The sequence below is a fragment of the Archocentrus centrarchus genome, chromosome 11, assembly GCF_007364275.1.
Source record: "Archocentrus centrarchus isolate MPI-CPG fArcCen1 chromosome 11, fArcCen1, whole genome shotgun sequence".
NCBI classification, from domain to species: Eukaryota; Metazoa; Chordata; class Actinopteri; order Cichliformes; family Cichlidae; genus Archocentrus; species Archocentrus centrarchus.
In genome coordinates this window covers 7,076,459-7,098,720 of record NC_044356.1, presented here as the reverse complement: position 1 = coordinate 7,098,720, position 22,262 = coordinate 7,076,459, and the positions used below count along the sequence as shown (strand labels likewise).

The 22,262-nt window shown below is 44.4% G+C and overlaps 1 protein-coding gene across 1 annotated transcript in view; it reads left to right on the top strand.

Moving 5' to 3' along the window:
• Positions 1 to 22,262, top strand: part of macf1a (microtubule actin crosslinking factor 1a) — a 218,825-nt gene that overhangs the window by 85,217 nt on the left and 111,346 nt on the right. The window contains 4 exon segments of the mRNA XM_030740649.1: positions 9,096 to 9,157; positions 15,510 to 15,599; positions 19,178 to 19,255; positions 21,704 to 21,796. Coding sequence (XP_030596509.1) covers positions 9,096 to 9,157; positions 15,510 to 15,599; positions 19,178 to 19,255; positions 21,704 to 21,796 — 323 coding nt within the window.

The window sequence follows — 22,262 nt, the reverse complement described above, 5'->3', positions numbered from 1 at the left end:
ACACACACACACACACACACACACACGATTCTCTGCGAGGTGCGAGCAGCTGTAGGACCCCCTGTCTTTTAGTGTGCAGCCTGAATCATGCTGAATCATACCATTACACACACACACACACACACACACACACACAGTCTCCTCTTGTGTCTGAAGCTTTTGAACACAGTCAGCAGACATCACTCAAAGATAGCCGTTAATAAATATCACAGACAGGATGCATTGCTCACTCATAGCAACAGAGGTAAACAGACACACACACACACACACACACACACACACACACACACACACACACACACACACACACACACACACACCTTCCTAACCAGAGGTGCACAATCTCACACACGCGTCAACCACAAATTTTGCCAGCGTGTGCACCCAAGTGCTGCATGTGTGCGTACTAATACATAAGAAGTTACACATACATGAAGGTATTTGAACATGCTAAAATAGAAATATATGCACACACAGGAAGACGAGTGTATGGGTATCTCCCCTGTGGTTTCCTTCTGAGTGTGTGAGGCAACCACACACACACACACACACATGCAGCATACACACATTTCCGTCTTTTTTCGTCCCGTTTCATTTATTTACTGCTTTTCTAACAGCGCACTGAGCAACGGCTACAGTCTGGTCGCTTGTTTCAGGGGATTGGAATTCACTGTTGGTGTCAGAGGGCGAGCGAGGTTATAACAGAGTTAGAGAGAGAGAGGCATGGGGGAGAGGCAGGGTGTCTGAATGGAGAGAGGGACTCAGAAGTTTCTAGCTGCGGGAGTTTGTGCAGGAAGTTTAGAGATGCTGCTGGAGAAGGAAGGGAAGAAGTGAAAGCTGGCCGAGGCTCATCAGGACTGTGTGAGCGGAGACTGGAAGTGTGAAAGCTCCTCTGCGTGGATGCTGTGAGTTTGGGATCTAACCTGGAGGAATTCAGCTGTTGGAGTTTCAGGAACTTTACTTGCTTGTTTAAGTGATATTCTGTGGACGTGTAGACCATCAAACGGCACTTTGTGATCACTCAGAACGACAGGATGGATTTTCTGTCAGACCCCGATGTCATCACGCCGATCCTGGTTGTGGCTTTTCACTTTTTGACTGCAGCTGGATTTTGGTACTATCGCCGCCGCCGCCGCCGTCAGATGCCCGTCACTGGCGCAGGTAAACCGTAACCTCAGGGGCTGCTGACAGGGAATGATGAGCCTTTCCTCCTCCTCCTCACTGCTTCAGTTATGATTTATCTGTGAAGATTTGACTTCAGCACCATGTGCTTCCTGTTCAGGCTCCACCCCTTCTCTGTTTGCATGTCGGTGCCTGTTTTATTTTATTTATTAAGTACCTTTATCGTTTTCTTTGCTTTTAATAGGTGTTTGTGTTAAGCTTGTACTTTTTCTGTTTTAGCTTTATTGGCATGTAAAGCAGCTTGTGCTGTTAGAGCATGGAGGCTCCTGCTGGTTCAGCTCTTCGGGGCTTTATTATTGTATCTGCATGAATGAGTGGAAGAGAATCCATAAAAAGGATATTACACGTGCACTTTCATGTAATTCATGCAGGTGTGTCCTCAGCTGAGCAGCTCTGTCTTGTGTGTAAACCTTCATACTTTACTGTGCTGCCTGTAAGATGCTCACTTTGGTCATCTTGTCTAATTATTCAGACTTTTGTGCTGCATTAAACAGATTCCTTTTGGATTTTGTAATGCAGCCTTACTGCTGACGGTCCTTTAAAGCCTGATAGTTGCATAATTAATACCATATCTGTCTAAAGGATATTTGTGCTGAACTTTACACACACGCTCAGTACCTGCTGGTAATGTAGTGTTCTGTGTCTCGTATGAGTGGAAAAACTGAACCAAACTCTGTGGTGGGTTTTGGGACTGTGGCTAATTTAATCTGACTGCAGTGACAGGGCAGGAATATCTGCCATGATGTCACCGTGTGGATCAATGAGGTTGATTAGTACTGAGGGGGGAGGCCAGTGAGCAGTGAAGGGGAGGCAGGACAGCTATGAGAATAGTTAGTGATGGAAAGTGGCCACAATCTGGTTAATCTGATTTCTTCCTCCCCATGTGTGACTGTATTAGCAGCAACATGTGTCAGAAAAGTGGGGATGAGATCGTTTACCTGTGATGTGTCATCGTTAACATTTGTAACATTTCCTTTGATTGCACTCATCCTCTGCACGCCTGCAAGGCGATGCACGTATGTCTGAACTCATAACGAGAAAAATATGTTTTCGTCTTTTTGAAGCTTTGGCGTCACTAACAGATCAGATCTTGTACCTCTGCTGTTTGCTAATGCATCAAAGAATTGTAACTACTTTGCTGTCCTCGTTCAGGTGCGTGCAGTTATTCAGTTACATGTGGGTCTCACACTGATACATCTCCTTTAGTCATCTTGAGATCAGGGGTGTGGTTGGACTTCACTGAAGCGTCAAACTTGACTTTCATGATGATTTGCTTATTTCTCATCTCCAGGTTGTTGAGGAGCTGCCAGTGTGTAACGCAGCTGCAGTGTGTGTGTGTGTGTGTGTGTGTGTGTGTGAGAACTTATTTTCTCCTGTACAGGAAACGGAGCCTTTCACAGTGAGAGGGCAACCATGTTGGGGTGTGTGGACATATAATGTGTGGTAAAGGCTGACACGCTGACATCAGTGGTTTACACTTTCTTTGATATCACTGAGCACAGCATGTGGTGTTTACAGTGTTGGCTAACAGCCTGTTCAACAGCATCACTAATTAAGCTTCAGCAGATTAAAACCTTCACGAAGGAGGTGAAGTGATTAGTTTGTGTCTTTGTTACTCTGAACAGATTTACATGAAAACTGTCACCAAACAATTGGCTTGGCTGAACTTTTAAGTTGTTACCTGGATTTATGGATTCTTTATATCAAACTGAAATTTTAAAAAAGCAGATTGAGACGTCTTGTTCTGAAGAAAATATGACAAAATAATGCAGGTCCAGAAATCCTTCCAGATCCAATGACTCGATTCGTTCATGGTTTGGAGAAAAATCGCTGTTTTTGTTACGGAGAAACATCTGGGAGGTCTTCCTTGGGAAAAAAGTTTGGAAAAAAAAGCGTGGGAACTTTCACTGAACTCCCCGTCTGTCAGTCACCATCAACCAGAGGCAAACTATTAGATCTAAAGAGTCCCGATGAGAAACAAGCTGAAGATGAGCGGCGCTGTCTGAAGCTCTGTAAGCTAACATCAGATCCTTCTAGAGAGAAAAGAATGTGTGCGTAAATCACACAAAAACACATGACCTCTGAAACTTCCCACAGCTCAAACCTGATTGGGCCGCAGTTCTTGCTCTGTGGTTTGGAGTGCTCACCCTGAAGCCCACCCAGATTTTAATGTTACAAATCAAAGTATGACCAGAAAAATAAGAACGAGATGGTCTCGCTCTAAAAATCAGATACTGAAGCAGGTCTGCTTTACTCTCAGGACCAGTGAACAGATGAAGTCTTAATTTAGATGTGTGTCAGTAACAAAGCCTCACTGACCCTGAGGCACATTCACTCACTGACATGGACTTTAGATTCACTCACACGAGCGAGTGAAGCTTTTGTTGGACAGTTTTTGACGTGTACGACGTTTGCAGGTGCTGACCCATTTAATGCACAGAGGTATTAAGTCTCCAGGAGCGTCTCTGCCTTCATTTCCGCCCTCAGGTGTCTTCTGTGGCCACAGGAGGGCAGATTGAATGTGATCTTAATCTGATGAAGGGCTAACAGGACAGCTGGTGAGTGAGTAGGTGAGGCAGCCACCCACCAAAGAATTTAGATTTGGAAACTGAAGAAAATGACAAATTTCCAAATATTTAACATGCAGTTTTTGTAGCTGCCAAAGAAAGAGGCCGAAAGAGGAGAAGAGAAGAGAAGGAAGAATAGAAAGACAGAAAAGGGACAGAGGCTGGCGCCAGGCTTCAAGTGTCACCAGAAAGAGGGATGAATGAGCTCTGGGAAACCACCCGGCTGCAAGAGAAACTGAAAATGAAAGGGAAAGTGAAAGAAGTGGCAGAGAACAAGACAGGCTAGAAGAGGAAAAGCAGGATGCTTGGAAGCATCCTTCCCTCTTTAATTTAAATTAAATCACAGGAGGAGAAAACCAGAACACCGGAAGACCGGACAGAAGAGAGGGAGTGCAAGAGATTAGTGGTGATAACGGCAGAGAAGGAGGGAGCGAGGGATAAGCATGCTGCGCGGTATTAGAGGCGTAAGCTCCGTCTGGTATTTTTAGTGTGGATGGTCCCTTAGTGATAGAAAGAGAGAACTACTGTGAAGACAGAGGAGAGGAAGACTGTCACAGCGAGAGGAAGAGGACGTGGCTCAAGGAGGGATGGAAATTAGGGAATAAGGCTGCTGGTGGAGGGGATGGAAAAACGGGGCGGAGCTTGTTGTGACTGTAAGAGTGTGTGAGTCACCGTCTCGCCTGGACAGGTGTGTGTACCTGTAGTGTACATCACTGTCCTCAGTACACCTCCTACAAGCATCAGGACCTGCTGTCAGGCACGACTGGGGCCCGGGTCACATGACTGCTCGGTGGCTGCTGTTTGACTCAGTTTGTAGCCACAGCAGTACAGACTCACTGCTTCCACACAGCTGAGATTATTCAGAGCTGCGTTGGTGCTGTCTGCCACAGCGGAGCTATTTTAAGAGACAGCAAAGAAGAAGTGAAGAGACTTCATAGGCTGTCAGGACGCGCTCCTATTTTCTTTTTAGAGGCTGTGATCGGATCACATGGTTAATACCAGCCACTGAGAGTTAAAGAGCAGTTAGTGGCCTCTTATTACGCACTCACCTGGATATGAACCTCAATATGATCCAGGCCTGCCTTCATCATCTCATGCCTGTTACACACAGACTCGCGCATCACTGAGAAGAATGACTCTACTCGAGCTGGTTTTCCTTTCAGCGCTTAATTAAATCTCTTTAACGACTAAAGGCCGCATCACCTCGAGTCCTGTTCTTCTCCTCAGTTTTCTCCTAGCTAGGAGGGCTGTTTCACAAAAGTCAGCAGGCAAGTTTGTGTGCACCTCTTTGGGGAAGGAAACCTGTGATATCACTGAGCTGCTGCTGCTACGTCTGGCTTTTTTTTTCCAGCAGAAAGAGAGAATGCATGTGTGTTTGCATAGTGTGACAGAACAAGCCTGGCTTGTATGAGTGCTTTTGTTTTCGAAACATTCAGGGAGTGGATTACATCATCCTAAGTGGACGTGGCTGGAGCCTAAAAGACATTTTTATTCCCAGAATCAACATCACTGCAGGACATGTGCGTATGCCTCCTTCTGTTCTGCTCTGTGACAGAAATCTGTCCTTCAGAGGAGACAGCTAAAAGGAAAAATACTCGTTTCCTGCTTATGCACTGAAGAGGAAAGGCAGAAAGAAAAGGGAGAAAACAGAAGAGGAGATAAACACACCGAGCCCCCCTGCAGCTCTGCAGAGGCACTGTCGGCTGCAGTCAGAGAACACCGTCTGTTGTGGCCTGCAAACGGAGAGCGAGCGAGCTAGAGAGCAAGTGAGAGAGAGGGTGAGGAAGTGAGGGAGTGAACAGGGAGGGGAGGCTGTCCTTTTTATATTCTGGGGAGGAGCTGCCATCTGACTTTGACACACACACACACACACGTGTGTGAGAGCAACTGCACTTGGGAAAGAGTGAGAAGGCCGGCGACATGGCAGCGAACACAGGGATCGAGGACAGAGGGAAGGGGTGAACCGCAGAGGGAACAGGAGCTGCACTGAAAGAAGAGGGAGAAGAGCTGAGACTGAAACTGGTCCTACCGGCCTGGGCTCTCCGCCTGGACACAGCTTTCACTTTTGGATACTTGGGGACAGCTTGTTGTCAAAACTTGTCTTACAGCTGTAACTGTCTGACTTCTGTCTTGGATTATGTGTCATTAATCAGGCCTTGAGTTGATGCTAGAGGAGAAACATTAAAACATGTGGCCCGACTACAGGAATGAGTGTCATCTCAACGCTCACCTGTACTCGCTCATGTGCTGTGCAGGTGAGTGTGAGCCTCTGCCTGTGTGTGTCTGAGAGTGTGCATGCTCAGAGTAGCTGCACAGTGTGTGCACTGCTTGTTTACATGGTGTAGAGAGGCTCCTGTCTGCACGTGTGTGTGTGTGTGTGTGTTTGAACAGTTCCCATTTGTGCACCTGCCTGTGACAGCAGCTTGCTGAAGGTGGTCTTTATGAGTCATTATTTGTCTGAGAGCAAAGGACTCTGTGTGTGTGTGTGTGTGTGTGTGTGTGTGTGTGTGTGTGTGTGTGTGTGTGTGTGTGTATGTTTAGATGGCCTGGAAGGGGGGATGTACAGCTTAACAATGCCCTCCTCTGTAGATGAATGGCCGCCTTTCTGTGGCTCACTCATGGCTCCTCGTGTCTCTAGTTTTTAAATCTGTATAACCCACATTTGTAGGAGTAATAACCACCTGCCACACCTGGACGAACCTGATGAATCATTACAGGATCATTAAGGACTTTGCGTGTGACCTAATAACTCAGAAATTCTCGATTGTTTTCTTTTTGGCTAACTAACCCAGCTACCCCGGCAGGTTTGGGAATCAAGGCGTGTGGCAGTGGTGAAACTATTTTGCAAGAGTGTGTTGAAATATGCGTTCTTTGCTGAGAGGCTCTTCCCTCTCGGAGGGGTCACCCTGTGTGTGTCTGTCTGTGTGTGTGCGTGTGGGTTTGTTATGCAGGGTTTAGGCTGTCCTTGGCTCTTATCCAGCTGAGATATTTGACCCAGTGAAGCCAAAATCAAACTTGCTGAAATCTCAACAGTTTGAGGTTCTGAAGCTGTTCAGCAGCTGTGTGTGTGTGTGTGTGTGTGTGTGTGTGTGTGTGTGTGTGTGTGTGTGTGTGTGTGTGTGTGTGTGTGTGTGTGTGTGTGTGTGTGTGTGCGTTTACATAGGTGTGGATATCAGATGGATATGCTTTCGCTCTCCCTTATGGTGTCACCATGACAACACATAAGCAGCAGGCAGGAAGTGAGGTACCTGCAGCCAGCTGTTCTCTGATTGGCTGAATCTGTTCAGTGGAGGGAAAATTTCCTCAGCTCTAACCCTGATTGATGGATGCTTTTAGATTTCAGCATGTTTTGTTTGTTTTTAAACGACAGCAGTAATTAAATATGAATTATATGTTTGTCCAAACTTTGGACTGGTACTAGAAAAAGATAGAACTATGAATTAAATACATAAATGTACATGAATATAAATACTAAATATACAGTGAAGAAACAGTGTAACACAGACTGTTGCCACTCAGAGGGACAGCTGTAATGTCTCCACTGGGAGCGGGAACACTAAATCTTATACTTGATGAACCCGCCATGATTTCATGTTCAGAAGGACCGAACCTGCTTATAAACCTATACATGAGCTTCATTATCACAGCTTTGCAGTGTGAGCTCCTGCAGCTGCAAACATTTCACTTCTCTCACAGCTCTCTTTAGGAACCACCTCAGCTTTATCAGCTGCTCTCGCTCTGCAGTGATCTTGTAATTACAGTGTTGTGCGTGATGTAGGATTTATAGTCCAGTGTTTGCATCTTTTGTGCAGCTCTCCTTACACACACACACACAGAGAGCTGAATTGTGGGAGTTGAGCTAACAGAGGCTAAAGAGATGCACTTTCGTGCAGTCCTTCAAAAACCAATACTGCAAAACCAAACGATGATGATGTGCAGAATGCTGATTGATTGAAAAGTGGAGTTGTTCTGGAAGGGGAGCAGCAGTGGAGTTCATCATAAAGAGAAAGAAGTACGTTTAAAAAATATAATATATATAAAACAAGGGATCGGGTGACAACAGTGTTGTTGTTAACACTTGGTCTCACTTCACTACAAATAAAATCTTCACATGTTTTGACTTCTGTTATCTCAGAGCTAATCTGACGGACCATCAGCAGCACAAACACGAACACATTTCTGGTTGTTCCACATATTCTGACAATCACGAGGTGACACTGCACAGCTATGGTAGATATGGAGAGCCCGGTGTAGCGCCTACGGGCTGCTAATGTGTAACGATGGTGACACTTGGGCGATGTTAATCAACCCACAGTTATGAGAGAGAAAAAAGAGTGGAGCTGAAACTAAAAATTAATAAATAAAATGGACAGAGAGGTCATTAAAACAGAAATTTCAGTATGTTAAATATTTTTTATTACTTTTTATCATGTAATTTTTTTGATTATAGCAGTTAATAGTTAATAAAACTGTAATTAAGTCAAATTTTTAATGTATTTTTGTCTTTGCAGAATGCAAAGCTGCATTCACATCAGGTTACTAAATCCACAGCATTCCCTGGAAGGATGTCGTCCTGTTTTTCCAGCAGGAAGTCAGATATTTAACAGAAAGGCGGGAAGGGTCTGTGTTCTCTCCCCCACACACTGATATGAAGAGAGGAAGGCTGAAGAGGCTCCGTCAGTCTGGATAAAGAGCAGGAGGAGGCGGCGGCTGAGGCGGGCAGATAATGAGCTGTGGCTCAGCATCAGGCTCTATTCCTGGCCTGGTTGCCTCACTCCTGCGGTCTGTGGAGGACGCAGCCTGGAGCTGCGCCTGGCTGCAGATCGCACTTCAGTTAGAAACTGTAGAAAGAGACTGCATCGGGGGGGGCTCTACAGATACAGAGACTTTCTGAGCTTCAGAAATGTGATTTTAGTTTGAGGATGATGTCACCCAGCTGAAATATGTAGAAGATGGCGTAATCATGTTTGCAGACATAACAATAGGACCCCCAGTTGTTGACTGAGTCGTTTAGAGGAGCTGTTTTAATGATCACGCTCAGCTCCACATGTACCTTTACAACATGAGTGTGTGTTATAAGCTGCACTGTGTGAGAGGTTTGAGCAGAGAACAGCACCTGTTGGTCTTCCCTTCAGCACATTCAGATTCATATTCAGTTATCAGTGCAGACGCTCTACAAGCAAACACCTGTAACAGGGTCCCTCTGGGGCGTTTAGCCCACTGCGACCTCTTCATCTATGTAATTCACTGGAATAATCGCACTGGCTGCAGCATCCATGCAGGATCTGGATCATGTAATTAACCTCCCTCCTCTCTCTCTCTCTTTCTTTATGTCTCTTTGTTCAGATGAGCGGGACAGGGTGCAGAAGAAAACCTTCACAAAATGGGTCAACAAACATCTCATCAAGGTATGTATTACTGACTTCAGGGATTTCCAGGTTATCTTATAATAAATGATATGTTTAAAATGTGCCACCTTCAGCAGGAACCACGCCATAAACCTGAACAACTTACATCAATCAAACTGTTCAACAAGCGTGTCTCAGAAAGCTCACATACCATTCAAAGTTTCCATTCTAGTTTATGTGCTAAATATAAAGTTAGTGACCCATGTTCGGACCTCCCGCTCCATCTCAGACAACATTTATTTTAAAATCGGTGAACTGAACGGTCTCGGGTCATAAAGCAGCTGGACTGTGTCTCTCCAGTCCAGTGTGAGCAGAGCTTCAGAAAAACCCCCACTCGACGCTCCGCCTGATTTATTCCTTCTGATTTTGTCGTGCAGCCCTTCCTCTCCTTCTCACATCTCCGGTCTTCTGGCATAAAACTAACAATGTCTTTTTTTCTAATAAGACTTCCTGCTTGTCTCTCTCTTCTTCATCCTTTAACCTGAGCTGTGGGTGTCGTTGTATCAGGCTCGGTGTGATGTGTTAATGTGACCGTGTCCGGGCAGCAGAGTGCAGCGCTGCATCCGCGGGTCCGTCAGCGCCATTTAGCCCATTTTCCATCAGCGTCAGTGAAGCTGCGGCTCGTTAAAGGGCTCCCCTCCCTCATGTTCAGAAAACACAGTTGTGAATGAACTGAACAAGAGTCCTGAATGAATATTTCAAAGCGTTTGCGTATTTATTTACAAATGCTTACTGAAAGGCAGATACTCAATTATTTATGGTTAAACAGATTTTGAATGTTTTGATTTTCTGGGGCGTTAGAAAAGAAACATCCCATTTTAATAAATGTGAACGAGCAGCTGTGAGATCCCACGTTCATGTAAATAATATTCAGTTCATCCTTTACAGGAGACGAGAGCTGCACGGGCGATTAATCAGAGTTTGGATTGAATTATGATTTTTGTTTTCAAAAACAGGAAACATGCTAAACAAAATCATTTCCACTACAAAGGTTTTTTTTTTTTTATATCTTGTTATAAACGAACGCTCCCTCTCTTTGCACAGGAGCACTTTGGCCTCTCTCAACCACAAACTGCTGAAATCTGCAGGAGTTCACTGAGAATCAGTTTTTCTTGCACTGATTTGATCCAAAAGATCTCCAGACGAAGAAAAACTCGCAAGGTTTCTGTAGATGAGCCATGGGAGGATGAGCACTCATTTATTAAATTAATGAATCATTTTTATAAAATAATGGAGATAAACTGTAGGCCTCCAGTCGTGCTCAAATATGAAATTCAATTGGAAGCTTAAGTATTTACAGTATAAGTTTTATGTGTAGGTTACAAACAGCTGCCTGCACAGTGTGACATCAGCGTGCATCCACTCCATTTCTGTCACATCCATAACGTACAGCATGTGTGCCGTGTGTCGTACGGGCAGCAGGGAGAATGCAGTGTTTCTGTCACACAACCCGGGCGGGGAAGCGTCCGGCTGACCCCATAACTCCGGAGCAACTGTCGTCAGAGCTGCCTGAAAATGTAGCTCAGTGTTAGCCGGCGCTGCCAGGCCGACACCAACTGTGAATGTAGGTCAGAGACGAGGAGCAGCAGCAGGGAGGGGGCGCTCGATTTTATTTTATTTATTTTTTTTTTTTTAGACTTCGAAATTCAGCTTATTTATTTGGAATCCGTTTCAGCTGAGAGTCTGTCACATTTTCTCGAAGCTTATCGGTTCAGTTTATCATTTATTGATTCTCAGGTCTGTCGAGTGAAGATGGTTCGGTTTCACACTAAGCTGAAATCCTTCAGGCGGAATTGGCACCAAAATCAAAGTTTATCAGCATCCTTTTCTAATTTCACCACAAAAAAACCCTTTAATGCAACATCTCGATATTTTTTTTTTTTTTTTTATGATCGTGAAATTAATTTATTTGGATTGTTTGCAGTTGGTCACAATCAGCTGTTTCCAGTTGGTTTAAAAACAAACATAAAAGCAGATTAATCAGCTGAAATCAGTGCTTTTGTTTTTGTACGCGGCACCATCACAAAGTATGAGGAGGCTCCAGCTACACAACCGCACACACACTCATGCACACGTGTGCCTGCTGTGCTCTGTACTTAGTCGTATTATTAAAGTGAGTGCTGACCTTTTATTGTGGGGGGGGCGAGAGCAGGTGGGGAACAAGATGGAGGAAGGAAGAAAAGCTTCTGAAGCTTCTTTTTCATTTTGGGTGAAATTTATTCTGCTGTTCAATCAAAACTTACCGCTAAGGACGTAAGACTTAGGGTGACAGAGCTGCGTGCATTACATCACACCCTGACTCAGCTGTAAACCTCCACCCTGTCAGCCGTGAGAAATACAGAGAAAACTAAACTGAACGAGACCAAAGAGGAAGAATCGAAAATGAGCTCAGGAGGTAAAAGGAGAGAGGGCTCATTAAAGAACAGGTACGGGGGCATTAGGTAACACAATGGCTGCCCGTTTCCTGTCTGTGTGTGTGCGTGCCAAGTCTGCTTTATTTCTGGCCGCTCAGGTGTGCTCAGGTATGCTGGTGTGTAGAGTGCAAACAGGGACCGGTGTAAACACCGTCCTCCAGGCTGCCAGGAGGCATGCAGTGACACACTTTGACCCAGCAGGTTGTTGACTCAGTGAAGACAAATCCAGCAGCTGTGGGTGGAGGTCAGGATAAACTGTTAGCTGAGGCTCCAACAGCAGGTTTAACCACATGCAGTTGGCCTGTTTCATGTGTTCAATCAGCCATAAAAGCAGAAAAGCTGCTGTCAGTTATTTCATGTTTCAAACATGTAAACAGAGGGACTGAAATTGGTGACTGGTTCTCTGACTGAGCACAAATGAAGCTTTATTTTAGAGCTTTTAGTTTAACACACACTCACAAATCTTTGGGTTCAGTATCTTTCCCAAAAAAACACTTCAACATGCAGATTGGAGGAACAGGGAATCAAACTGCCAACCTTCTGATTAGTGAAGGACCCACTGTACCTCATGAGCCACAGTACAAATGTTTTAAAAGAGCAGATAAAAGTTGCATTAGGGTGGAAAGGCTGTGATGAGGGGTGCACTGCTGACTCACTGCTGAAGTTTAAATATGAGGTGAATTTAATTTGACTGAGGTGGTGAAGTATAAAACTAATATTATTGTTTATGAAACATTTGTTATCTTTAGTCTGTTTGTGAAATGAAGTTATGTCGTTTTAGCATATAAAACATAGAAAAAGAGGTTAAAGCTGCGAGTTTCTCAGTCAGGAATTTGTTTGCATTTAAATCATTTCTGTCATTTATCTGTGATTATGGGAGCTTTATTTTCACTAAAATGTAAACAATAAAAATCATCATCATTAGAAAAGCAGGCAGACAAGAAGGTGAACAAATATAAGAATTTGTGGCACCACCCAAAACGTTGTAAATGTGAGGCCTCGAGGCGACACACGTTTCACTGAGTCAGAAAAATGTTCATATTCGTGTGAAAAAGTGCGGCGTTACGGCCGTCGACTGTGACGAGGTGATCGTGATCACCCACTCTGAACTCCTGCTGATCACTTACTGCCTCTGAGCCAGCGACTGAACACAGGTTAGGCTGATCATGTTGCATTAAACAGCACGTCAGTCACCAAACACTTATGTAACTGGTATTAAATCATTTCCATAACCACCCTGCTCTGGCTGTCACACCGTGTTTATCCAAATGTGAGAAAATGCAGTTTGAACTGATAGAAGCCGTTTTATTTGCTCCCAAAATCAGTCTGACCTACATCTGTGCTCACTGTGCCAGAAGCTCTGGGCAGCCTGCAGTATTTTAACATCAGCTCTGTTTGACTGTCTGCTTTAGCACAACAACATCTGCTGTCACTGCACATCAGTCACAGCTGGCTGAGGGAGCAGCGTCCCTTAAAACGGCTAATCAGCAGATCCATCCGGGTTCAGTGACGACGGCACGCAGCTTATTTCATTATCAGTGAGAAGTTACTCCAACTACGCGTATCAGAGAGTTTTTGGAAGAAAATGTAAATAGTTACAATTTATTCCAAAGGTTGAACATTTGTTTGTTTTTTTTATTCCCTGATTGCCAAACATTTTTTAATTTTATTTTGAGCTCAGAGGTTAGCAGCACCTAGAATGACCCTCTGAGGTGAAGTCTGATGGACAGGGGAACATGAAGCCTAATGCAAAGTGAAATTAGAAATTTTAAGCCTTGTTTATCCAAGGTTTGCTTTCTGCAGTACTGTATTGTAATCTGCAATAAGCAGGCAAACTCCATGCACCCAAAATAATGATCCTCTCTTAGCAGAAGTTCATTTAAGATACAGATTTTTTTCTTATAGTTATTTATAGTTTAAAGCTGCTGAAGACAAAATTATTACAGGAACTTCATTGTTTTGTGTTAATCAGCAGAAGCTACCATGTCCATCTGAATTACTGAAAGTGATACGAGGATGCTGATTTACTGCTCGCTGACGTGCGGCGCTTACAGTAAACTGACAGCAGGTCATAAACTGGGTGCTGCGCTGAGGCTCTGACACACTCAGACACAATTAGACAGTAATCTCATTTCCAGGCAGTGGTGTGTACACCATTTCTTTCTGTCATCTAATTAACACTCGTTACATCAGCTCGTGTCAGCTTCCACAGAGAAACTGAGGGTGAGGATGTGACACAGATGAGTGAGGAAGAGGAACAGAGACACATTCAGGAGATGAGGTTATTGAGGACAGAGGGTGGAGTGCTGCTAGATTCAGACTAAAGCCCTCAGGGTATCTTATCTTTAACAAGAAGCAAAGAGGGGTAAATGTTGCTGTTTATCATTACATGAGTTCGTTTAAAGGTGATCGATTTACTTTAGATTATATCTTTATAATTAATGGCTGACTTGGAGAGAGTGCAGTCACTCTTGTGCCTGTCTTGCCCTCTTCTGGAAGAAAGTGGCAGTGCATTTTCCAGGGATGCCACAGGCCTGCTGACACTGCGTGAAGCAGGAACGGTCACTGTAATGCAGGTGGACGTTCGTCCTTGCTTGCATGAGCAGGTCTGCGGTTTTGAAGCAGCTGTTTTGAAGCACTTTGGACAGAAGTGGCCGACCTTTGTTGCCTGCCAACTTTTCTCTCTTTGCTCGCTCTGCTTTCTGATGAAGAACATTTCCACTGAGATGTTTTATTTATGAAGGAAAAGCTCCTGCACTTTTGTCCCTGTTTGGCTGAGCCTTTTAACATTCTCTGTCATGCCTCTGTCTCAAACTGGAGAATTAGAAAGGGGTCTAGATCAGGGAAACAACCTAGTTTTAGTCATGTTTATTTCATCTAGTTTAGGGTTTATGTATTCCTTTGAAATGTTTTACTCATTTTTCATTCTTTGCTCAGTAACTTGTAGTGCACCAAGGTGCAGGCCTCCTCATTTATGGTGAGGGACAAAGTTTCCACTCATTTTCTTTTAGGAAAAAGAATCAAATCCAAAAATGATCCGTGGATTTCAGCCCATCTCTCGACAGCATTCACACTGTAAAGCTCTGAGTTGTACCACACATGGAGAAACTGGTGTGTAATCCAGTGATTAATCAAAACAAACAAACTGTGTGCAGCTCATAGACTGTATATAAAAGATGGATGTAGCCTTGTGACATCACCTGTCAGCTTTAGCATAGTAGCGTTTTTGTTTATTTGGAGCTAAAATAATTAACATAATCCAAACGTGTGAGGTGTTAAAATATTATCCCCCGAGTTGCTGTCAGGAAATAAAAACAGTTTTTTGTACCAGACTGCAAACATGCTTTTTAAGAGGTTTAACGTGGGTGTCTCTGGGTGATTAACTCCATTTCTGAGCCGGCCTCAGGGAGCCACCGGAGGAAGTGCACGCTGTTTTTGTAAAACTCCGGCTTTGGATTCTTTTCGTTTTGGCCCGGAGGTTTCAGCTTGGTGCAGCTGCAGCATTTGTCCCCCCCCCTTATTCCCGTAAAGCTTTCCTCACTCCTCTCTGCTTGGCTGATCCGGTTTTTCGTCTCTGTCCTCTGTCCCACTGAGTGTCCCACTTTGACACAAAACCGTCACTGATGCCGGGTGCTCGGCTCTGCCGGCCTGCTGAGTCACTGTGTCAACGGCCGCCAGCAGTGACGACCCACTGTCACCCCCATTTATTTCAAGCCAGTGTCATGGCAACAGACACAAGAGGCCACAGCTGGTGCTTCGTCTCTGTTGGCCAGGCAACCGCTGTCACCAGCCCTGTCAGCTGTGGGGCAATGGGCCTGACAGATGTCAGCAGTGTTGAGTCCACAGAGGGATGATTGTGGTGTAGAATTAACTCTTTTTTTTTTTTTCTTTTTTCTGTGCCCTCCTCCTCCTCTTTTACATCCCTGTCTCTCTCTTAGGTGAGGAAGCACATCACAGACTTGTATGAGGACCTGAGGGATGGGCACAACCTGATTTCCTTGCTGGAGGTCCTCTCTGGAGTCACCCTGGTATGGAATTTTATCTCTGACACACATTATCTCACTGTTATGTTTTCCATCACCCATGCTGTCATTCCCATTTCGGGCATGTAAATCTGGGGACTGTTATGTAAGCCGGTTTCACACAACACTTCTTGGGCAATTTGGGGACAGCCGAGTCGGGTCATTGTCCTCAGTCTCCCTCGTTTCCAAACATGTTCTCATTACTGGAAATGCTCGGTTTAGTTTGGTGAGTGAGCTGCCTGAGGGCGGCGTGCAGGAAGCAGGACAGACGACGTCCATAACGGCCTGCTGCGTTCTTACCTGGGTGCAGTCAGACCTCTCACAGGCTTTGCTCCAGGGAGGTCAAAGGGGGCCGTCGAATCCTTTCCAGTCCGAAGGTTTGAAATATTGAATGTTTAAAAGCTTCAGACTGGAGAGGGTTCATCTCTGATGTTAGCAGCGTGTTAGAGCACAGCAGTGAGATTCATTTTCATCAAGGAAATGAGAGTCAAGGGTCACACATGTATAGTTTGTGTACATCCTTTAATTATAGATGTATATCTCACATAGCCTTTTCATGTGCAGCTCTTCTGTGTTAGCGTGCAGGATGGGATTTGGATGGGGTGCACATTGCTCTGCAGACCACAGCTACAGCTGACTCTATAAAAACCTGAAGTTATCTGTAAGCTAGATTAAAAAAAAACAATAGTGTTGCAGAGGGCTGCATCCGGCCCACAGGCTCTGATTTTTAAATGCAGCACAGAGCAAATTTCAACAGCCTGACTTTTTTTTGGGAACTCAAAGTAAAGCAGGCTCACAGAACCATGATGATGATGATGATGTAAGAGTGTTTGTCCTCATCCTGACAGTCAGTCGCTGAATGGTTTGCAGACAGACGAATGTAATGTGACTGCTGACTCAGGGCTGCAGGAGTACACACAGAGGGTGGGGGTGCAGTGTCACCTGATGGCGCCACCTCCAGCACATCAGATCTGTTTGAGGCAAAGAGACAGAAGAACAGCCAGACAAAATAAATGTTTCATGGAAAAGAGGACAGACTGGGAGGAGACAGCCTCTCTGTTTGGTAGCTGTGGAGGTCTCTCACAGTGATGTAATAAGAAGCCGCTGTGGGGCCAACAACTCGTGTCTGATTTTCTAACTGCGGCAAAATCGCGGAGTGAAAGACGACAGTTACGTCGTGACTTTTGACTTCAGTATTTACCTGCAAAATAATTTCTGAGAGGAAGCTGGAAGCAGCAGGTCTCACTTTTTCCCTCCTCACACTTTCTGAGGCCTCGGCCAAGGAGCACAGCAGCAGAGAGAGCAGGATGTAGCAGAGAAGTGGGACACTGTTTCTTTGCTATCACCTTTTTCTGATAATAGAAATCTGCTGGAGGTGTAAAAAGAGGCTAAAACGATCACTAAGGTGCTGTGACAGAGAAGGGTGTTTGACAAGGAAGCTGGGATGGATTAAAAATATCCAAATCAAATACATACCAAAGAAATGCAGAAGTATTAGCATATTTGTATACAGGTCTAGCTGTGATAGAATCTGTGTTTCCATACACAGGAATTTCTGTCCATGTTGGAAAAATGAAAAATGCTGCTTTCTTCCCCGTCTGAAAGTTTCAGCTTGTTTTACCTCTTAAGCTGAGGGTTAGAGAGCTTTGTTACTCATCAGACTGACGGGTCAGTGTCCTGGTGTCTGTGTGGAACCACTAAAGGTTAGAACAGGTTCTCACGTGGCAGCTATCTGAGGGCCATGCATGACTGTGTGAAGAGTCACTGGAAAAACGATGTTAGCTCAGTGTGTTTTGTAGGTTTCAGTAGATGGAGGTGGAGCTGTCAGCGGGTGGATGTGCTCAGTTAAAATGTTTATCCTTTTTTCCAGTGTGGGCTCATTTCTCTTCCGTCTTTAATTTACAGTTTTTTAAATCTCATCCTCATTCTGTTTTGTTATTCAACAGTTCTCATCCTGCATCTCTTCTTCTTCTCTTTTTTTTTTCCCTCTTCCTGTGCATTTCCACCCTTCTGTTACCATAGCAACAGAAGAGCGGCCCTCCATTGAAAAGGGCATACGCCTCGCGGGCCCCCCCTCTCATCTCGCTCGGAGGGGAGGATGAGGAGGAGGAAGGAGCTCAGGGAGTATGTTCGAAATCGAAGCCCTCTGCCCCTCCACCCGCCACCACTCGCACATTCACTCCTGACCTCTGACCCCTTCAGCTTCACCCTCTGCCCACATAGGTGGAGCTGTGAGGCCGCATGAGAGTGCTGTGCCACTGACCTCTGACCTACAAAACCGGGCTGTACATGACACGAGTCGGTGCTGCGTTACCGTGCGTCCCTACAGGGCGTCAACATTTCTGTTGGGTGACAGCATCAGGACTCCAGCACTGCTTAAGTTTATTTTCTCTGTGAGCTGATAGGCCGATTTGATCAATAAAGTTAGAAGCAAATAATCATAAACTTTCAAAAACATGGCTGCTTAAAACATGTTATCACTCAACAGACCTCTGCTATTTTGCATGTCACAGCAGAATGTAGCATATGCCTTATACCTGCACTATCTCTAATGCCCAGCAGGTGGCGACTTGCTCAGATTGTGTAGGTCTAAGGGAAAGTTAGCCTATTTCTCATTTGATTGGTCGCCGCTTAGTTTATGGTCTCAGTCACTCGTTTTAAATCTTACTGAATACAACGTGGTGATAATTTTGTAATTTATGGTCCATTTAAAAATAAAGTAGAAAATAAAATAAAATAGAATAGTTTGGTGGAAGTCCTTTTTGTATGCAGTGTTTCTCCATCAGATCCTTGATTGCTTGACAGCCAAAACACACTCAAACCAAGACCTCAAAATGGGACCTGGCACCCCACTGGGCCACAGTGGTTGCATCCATCTTTTATTTACAGTCTGTTATATGTCAAATATTTCATAGCAGTAGATCTGAGCTTATTACAGCTTATTCATATTAGACGATAAATCAGGACATTCATATTTACTCCTGGTTACATTTTGCATATATTAAAATATTTATTAGCCCAGAACAGCAGATTCAAACTGAGACCACAGGTGGACAAAAGGTGTTAAAGTTGAATAAATGTCAATGAATAATATAAACATAGTAACGTATAGTGTAGAAAACACGTGTACCTCTCTCTCTCCTCTATCCTGAGTGTACCTCCTCTTTACCAGCACGGTGTGAATCCACGTCTGCATCCTGCACTTTACTCATCTGTGTGTGTGTGTGTGAGTGTGTGTTAAACTTTCTTTTCTCCTTCTAAACTTAAACTGGTTGTTTGTTTGTGAAAATCTGTTTATGATCATAGAGAAAAAGTCTGAAGTGAAGTTTGCGTCTTTCGTGCTAATGCAGCATGGTTTGGGCCTCCACAGTTCTGGCATGTCTTTAACAGCTGCTGTTGAAGACAGCGCCCCCCAGAGGATCATTTCATCTCAACAAAGCCGCTCTGAGTTTTGGCCTCACTGCACTGTTGATTGAAATCGGCTTTACTTGCGCTCACTGCTGCCTCCTGTGTTTTTGTGTCTTGAATTTAATTTCCTGTTTTGTCATCCTCACGATTCTCATCGCCACGCTCTTGTGTTGCAGCCCAGAGAGAAGGGCCGAATGAGATTTCATCGACTGCAGAATGTCCAAATAGCGCTGGACTTCCTCAAACAGAGACAGGTAAGATCACGTGTAGGCGCACACACCGCTCTTCTTTAGGCATCTTTTTATGATAAATATTCTTTTTATTGGCTTGATATTCATTTTTTACGAAACAGGTGGGCATGCATTACTGCCTTACTTTGAGCAGTTGGTTATGATGTTGTTCAGTTATTCAGGTAAACAAAAAAAAGGTATAAAAGCATTTTTTATGAGGTAAATGTCTTCCTTGTTGCATTTTTGTAGCCAGAATCTCAGTTCTCAGAGGTCAGTAGTTTTCAGAGTAGTTTAATAATTTAACAAAGTTTAGTATCATCCTTTGGGATATAAAGGATTATATATATTGTAGTGGTTTACACATTTGCCTAAGAAGCAAAAGATCCCTGGTTCGATCCCAAATCCCTCTGGGGCTGCATCAGGAAGGGCGTGTGACGTTTCAAAAAAAGGTGAAACATGCCTGCTGTGACACCCCCCCTGAAAATAAAGGAAAGGCTGAAAGTAGCTTCAGATATCAGGGAGGCGTCTTTTTCCATTTATTAGTCTTGTCTGATATAGATATAATTTACCGTATTTTCCGGAGTATAAGTCGCACTTTATTTCATAGTTTGGCTGGGGGTGAGACCTATACTCCGGAGCGACGTATATGTGACATTTATAACACATGAACCAAAATGCTCCAGCCACTTGACATCTCCGTGAACCGGAGCTTTAAGGCAGTCTTGCGTAACCTGTGGGCGCAGTGGATGATGGATGGAGAGCACAGCTTAACGGCAACTGGGAGAATGCGCCACCCAACTTTCCTGGAAGTCATTGGATGGATCAAGAAAACATGGGCTTCAGTGACAAACCATCCTGTTGGGATTCAGAAAGGCTGGAATAATTGGAACTGCAGCTGACGACGAGTCTGACTAACGCGAAGAAGAGGAAGCGGCGCTTCGTCTACGGAGTGTACGGAATTGTTTAGAAGTGACACCGAGGATGAAGAATTCAATGGATTGATGGTTTGGTTAACTTGTTAGTATGTTCTTTATGCTATGGTTATCTGAATAACTTAATGTTACGTTAACATACCGAACACGTGTTCGTTGTGCGTCATGTAGCTGAATGTGTTACGTTAGCATAACGTAGGCGTAACCGTGTTCGTCCTGTTCTTTAATCCATTATTATTTTAAATTGCCGTTCAAGATGGAATTTCTGCTCTGGGTCTCGGATTCTATCACCCCCCCCCCCCCCCCCCCCCCCCAAAAAAAAAGTGCGACTTATAGTCCAGTGCGACCTATATATGTTTTTTCTTCTTATTATGCATTTTTTGGCTGGTGCGACCTATACTCTGGAGCGACGTATAGTCCGAAAAATACGGTAGTCACATTTTCCATCCATCCATTTTCTTCTGCTTATCCAATTCAGTTTCATGTGTTATTCAAACCTCTAGTTGTGTAGTTGATGATGTCGGGAACAGTGTTTGTCTCTCCACAGCTGTTAGTATGATGACAGTTAACTGTAAGCAGACGAGCACATCTGGAGCTCAATTAAAACTCCTTCACAGCAAATTCTGCAAAAGTCAGTGATTCATGTTAATGATGACCTTCAGTTGACGAGCACACTTCAAATACACTGTTGTACCACACACACTTTACAGACTAACACCAACATCCCCGTCTGAACACTCGTGCATTCAGCATCAGTTTGATCGAAGTCCTCCTGGACGCGCTGCAGCATGTCAGCTGTCTTGAAACACCACAGAGAGTTTATTTTGAATTTATTTCTCCCCTCATAAGTTCTTCTTCTACTATTTATGCACAAGTTTCACAGCTTCTTTGGCAGCTCAGCCCAGAGAGCCGACACGGTGAGCGTCTCTGCTCATCGAGAGCACCGGACAAACGTCGTGCTAATTTACAGCACATTAAAAATGGATCTTCAGTGTGCTCGTGTGTCAGTGCAGTGACATGATTGTGTAACGTGCTGCACATTAAACTCTGCGGGGACACAAACAGGACAGCTGCTGTCATTAGTGTCACTGCTCTTTAAAAGACAAACCAGTAATAATATAAAATACACCACACAGCATCAGCTGGTTTATCTGCTCATGTCTGATTGTTTCCTTCCTGCCTAAATTAATTTCTCTCTGTTTGCTGCCAAACTGCAGCTCTCGTTCCTGCTTATCTGAACAGGCCCCATCTTTCTTAAACCACCGCTCTTGTCTCCATCTCGTTCCCCAGAGAGAGGAGGGCTGACCTTTTCTTCTTAGCTTCATTGCAGGTCTAATTATACAGCCCGGCTAGTTGAGCTAAGGCAGAGCTGCATGATTTAATAAGGTCTCAGTAAGCCTCCTACAATTAATGAGCACCACAGGTGAAGCAGGGAGTGTTTTTAATACTTCCAAGGAAAAAAGGAGGAGTTGTGTTTCCTCGTGTCTTTAATCCAGTCAGACGTGTTCATAACAAAGTCTCTCTCTGCTCTGCTTTCCAGGTCAAACTTGTGAACATCAGGAATGATGACATCACTGATGGGAACCCCAAACTGACATTAGGACTCATCTGGACCATCATCCTTCACTTCCAGGTCTGTGCCCTTCACATCCTGCAGCTTCACATCCTGCAGCTTCACATCCTGCAGCTTCTCGTGTGATTCATGGTCCATGCAGTCCAACTAGCATCTGCAAGCTCTTTGAATTCAACATTAGAGGACGTAATGGGCAGGACTGTTTCATAATGAAGTAATGCCACTAGTTAATTACATAATAACTGAGTTATGGTTTACATCATTACTGCTGATTGTATCTGGGTTTAAGTGGATGGAAAGGAAAACAAACTGGTCCATATGTAGTCCTTACTTCTGTGGTTATGCGGCGCAGCAGTGAGCTTAGCTGGATGTTTGTACCACAGCTGATGGGCTGTTTGATGTCCAGTCAGTGGTTAAAGCAGCATGTTTGAGTGTGTGTGTGTGTGTGTGTGTGTGTGTGTGTGTGTGTGTATGTGTATATTCATGGTCTTCTGTGGAGTCTGACCAAAATGCGTTCTGGGTATTC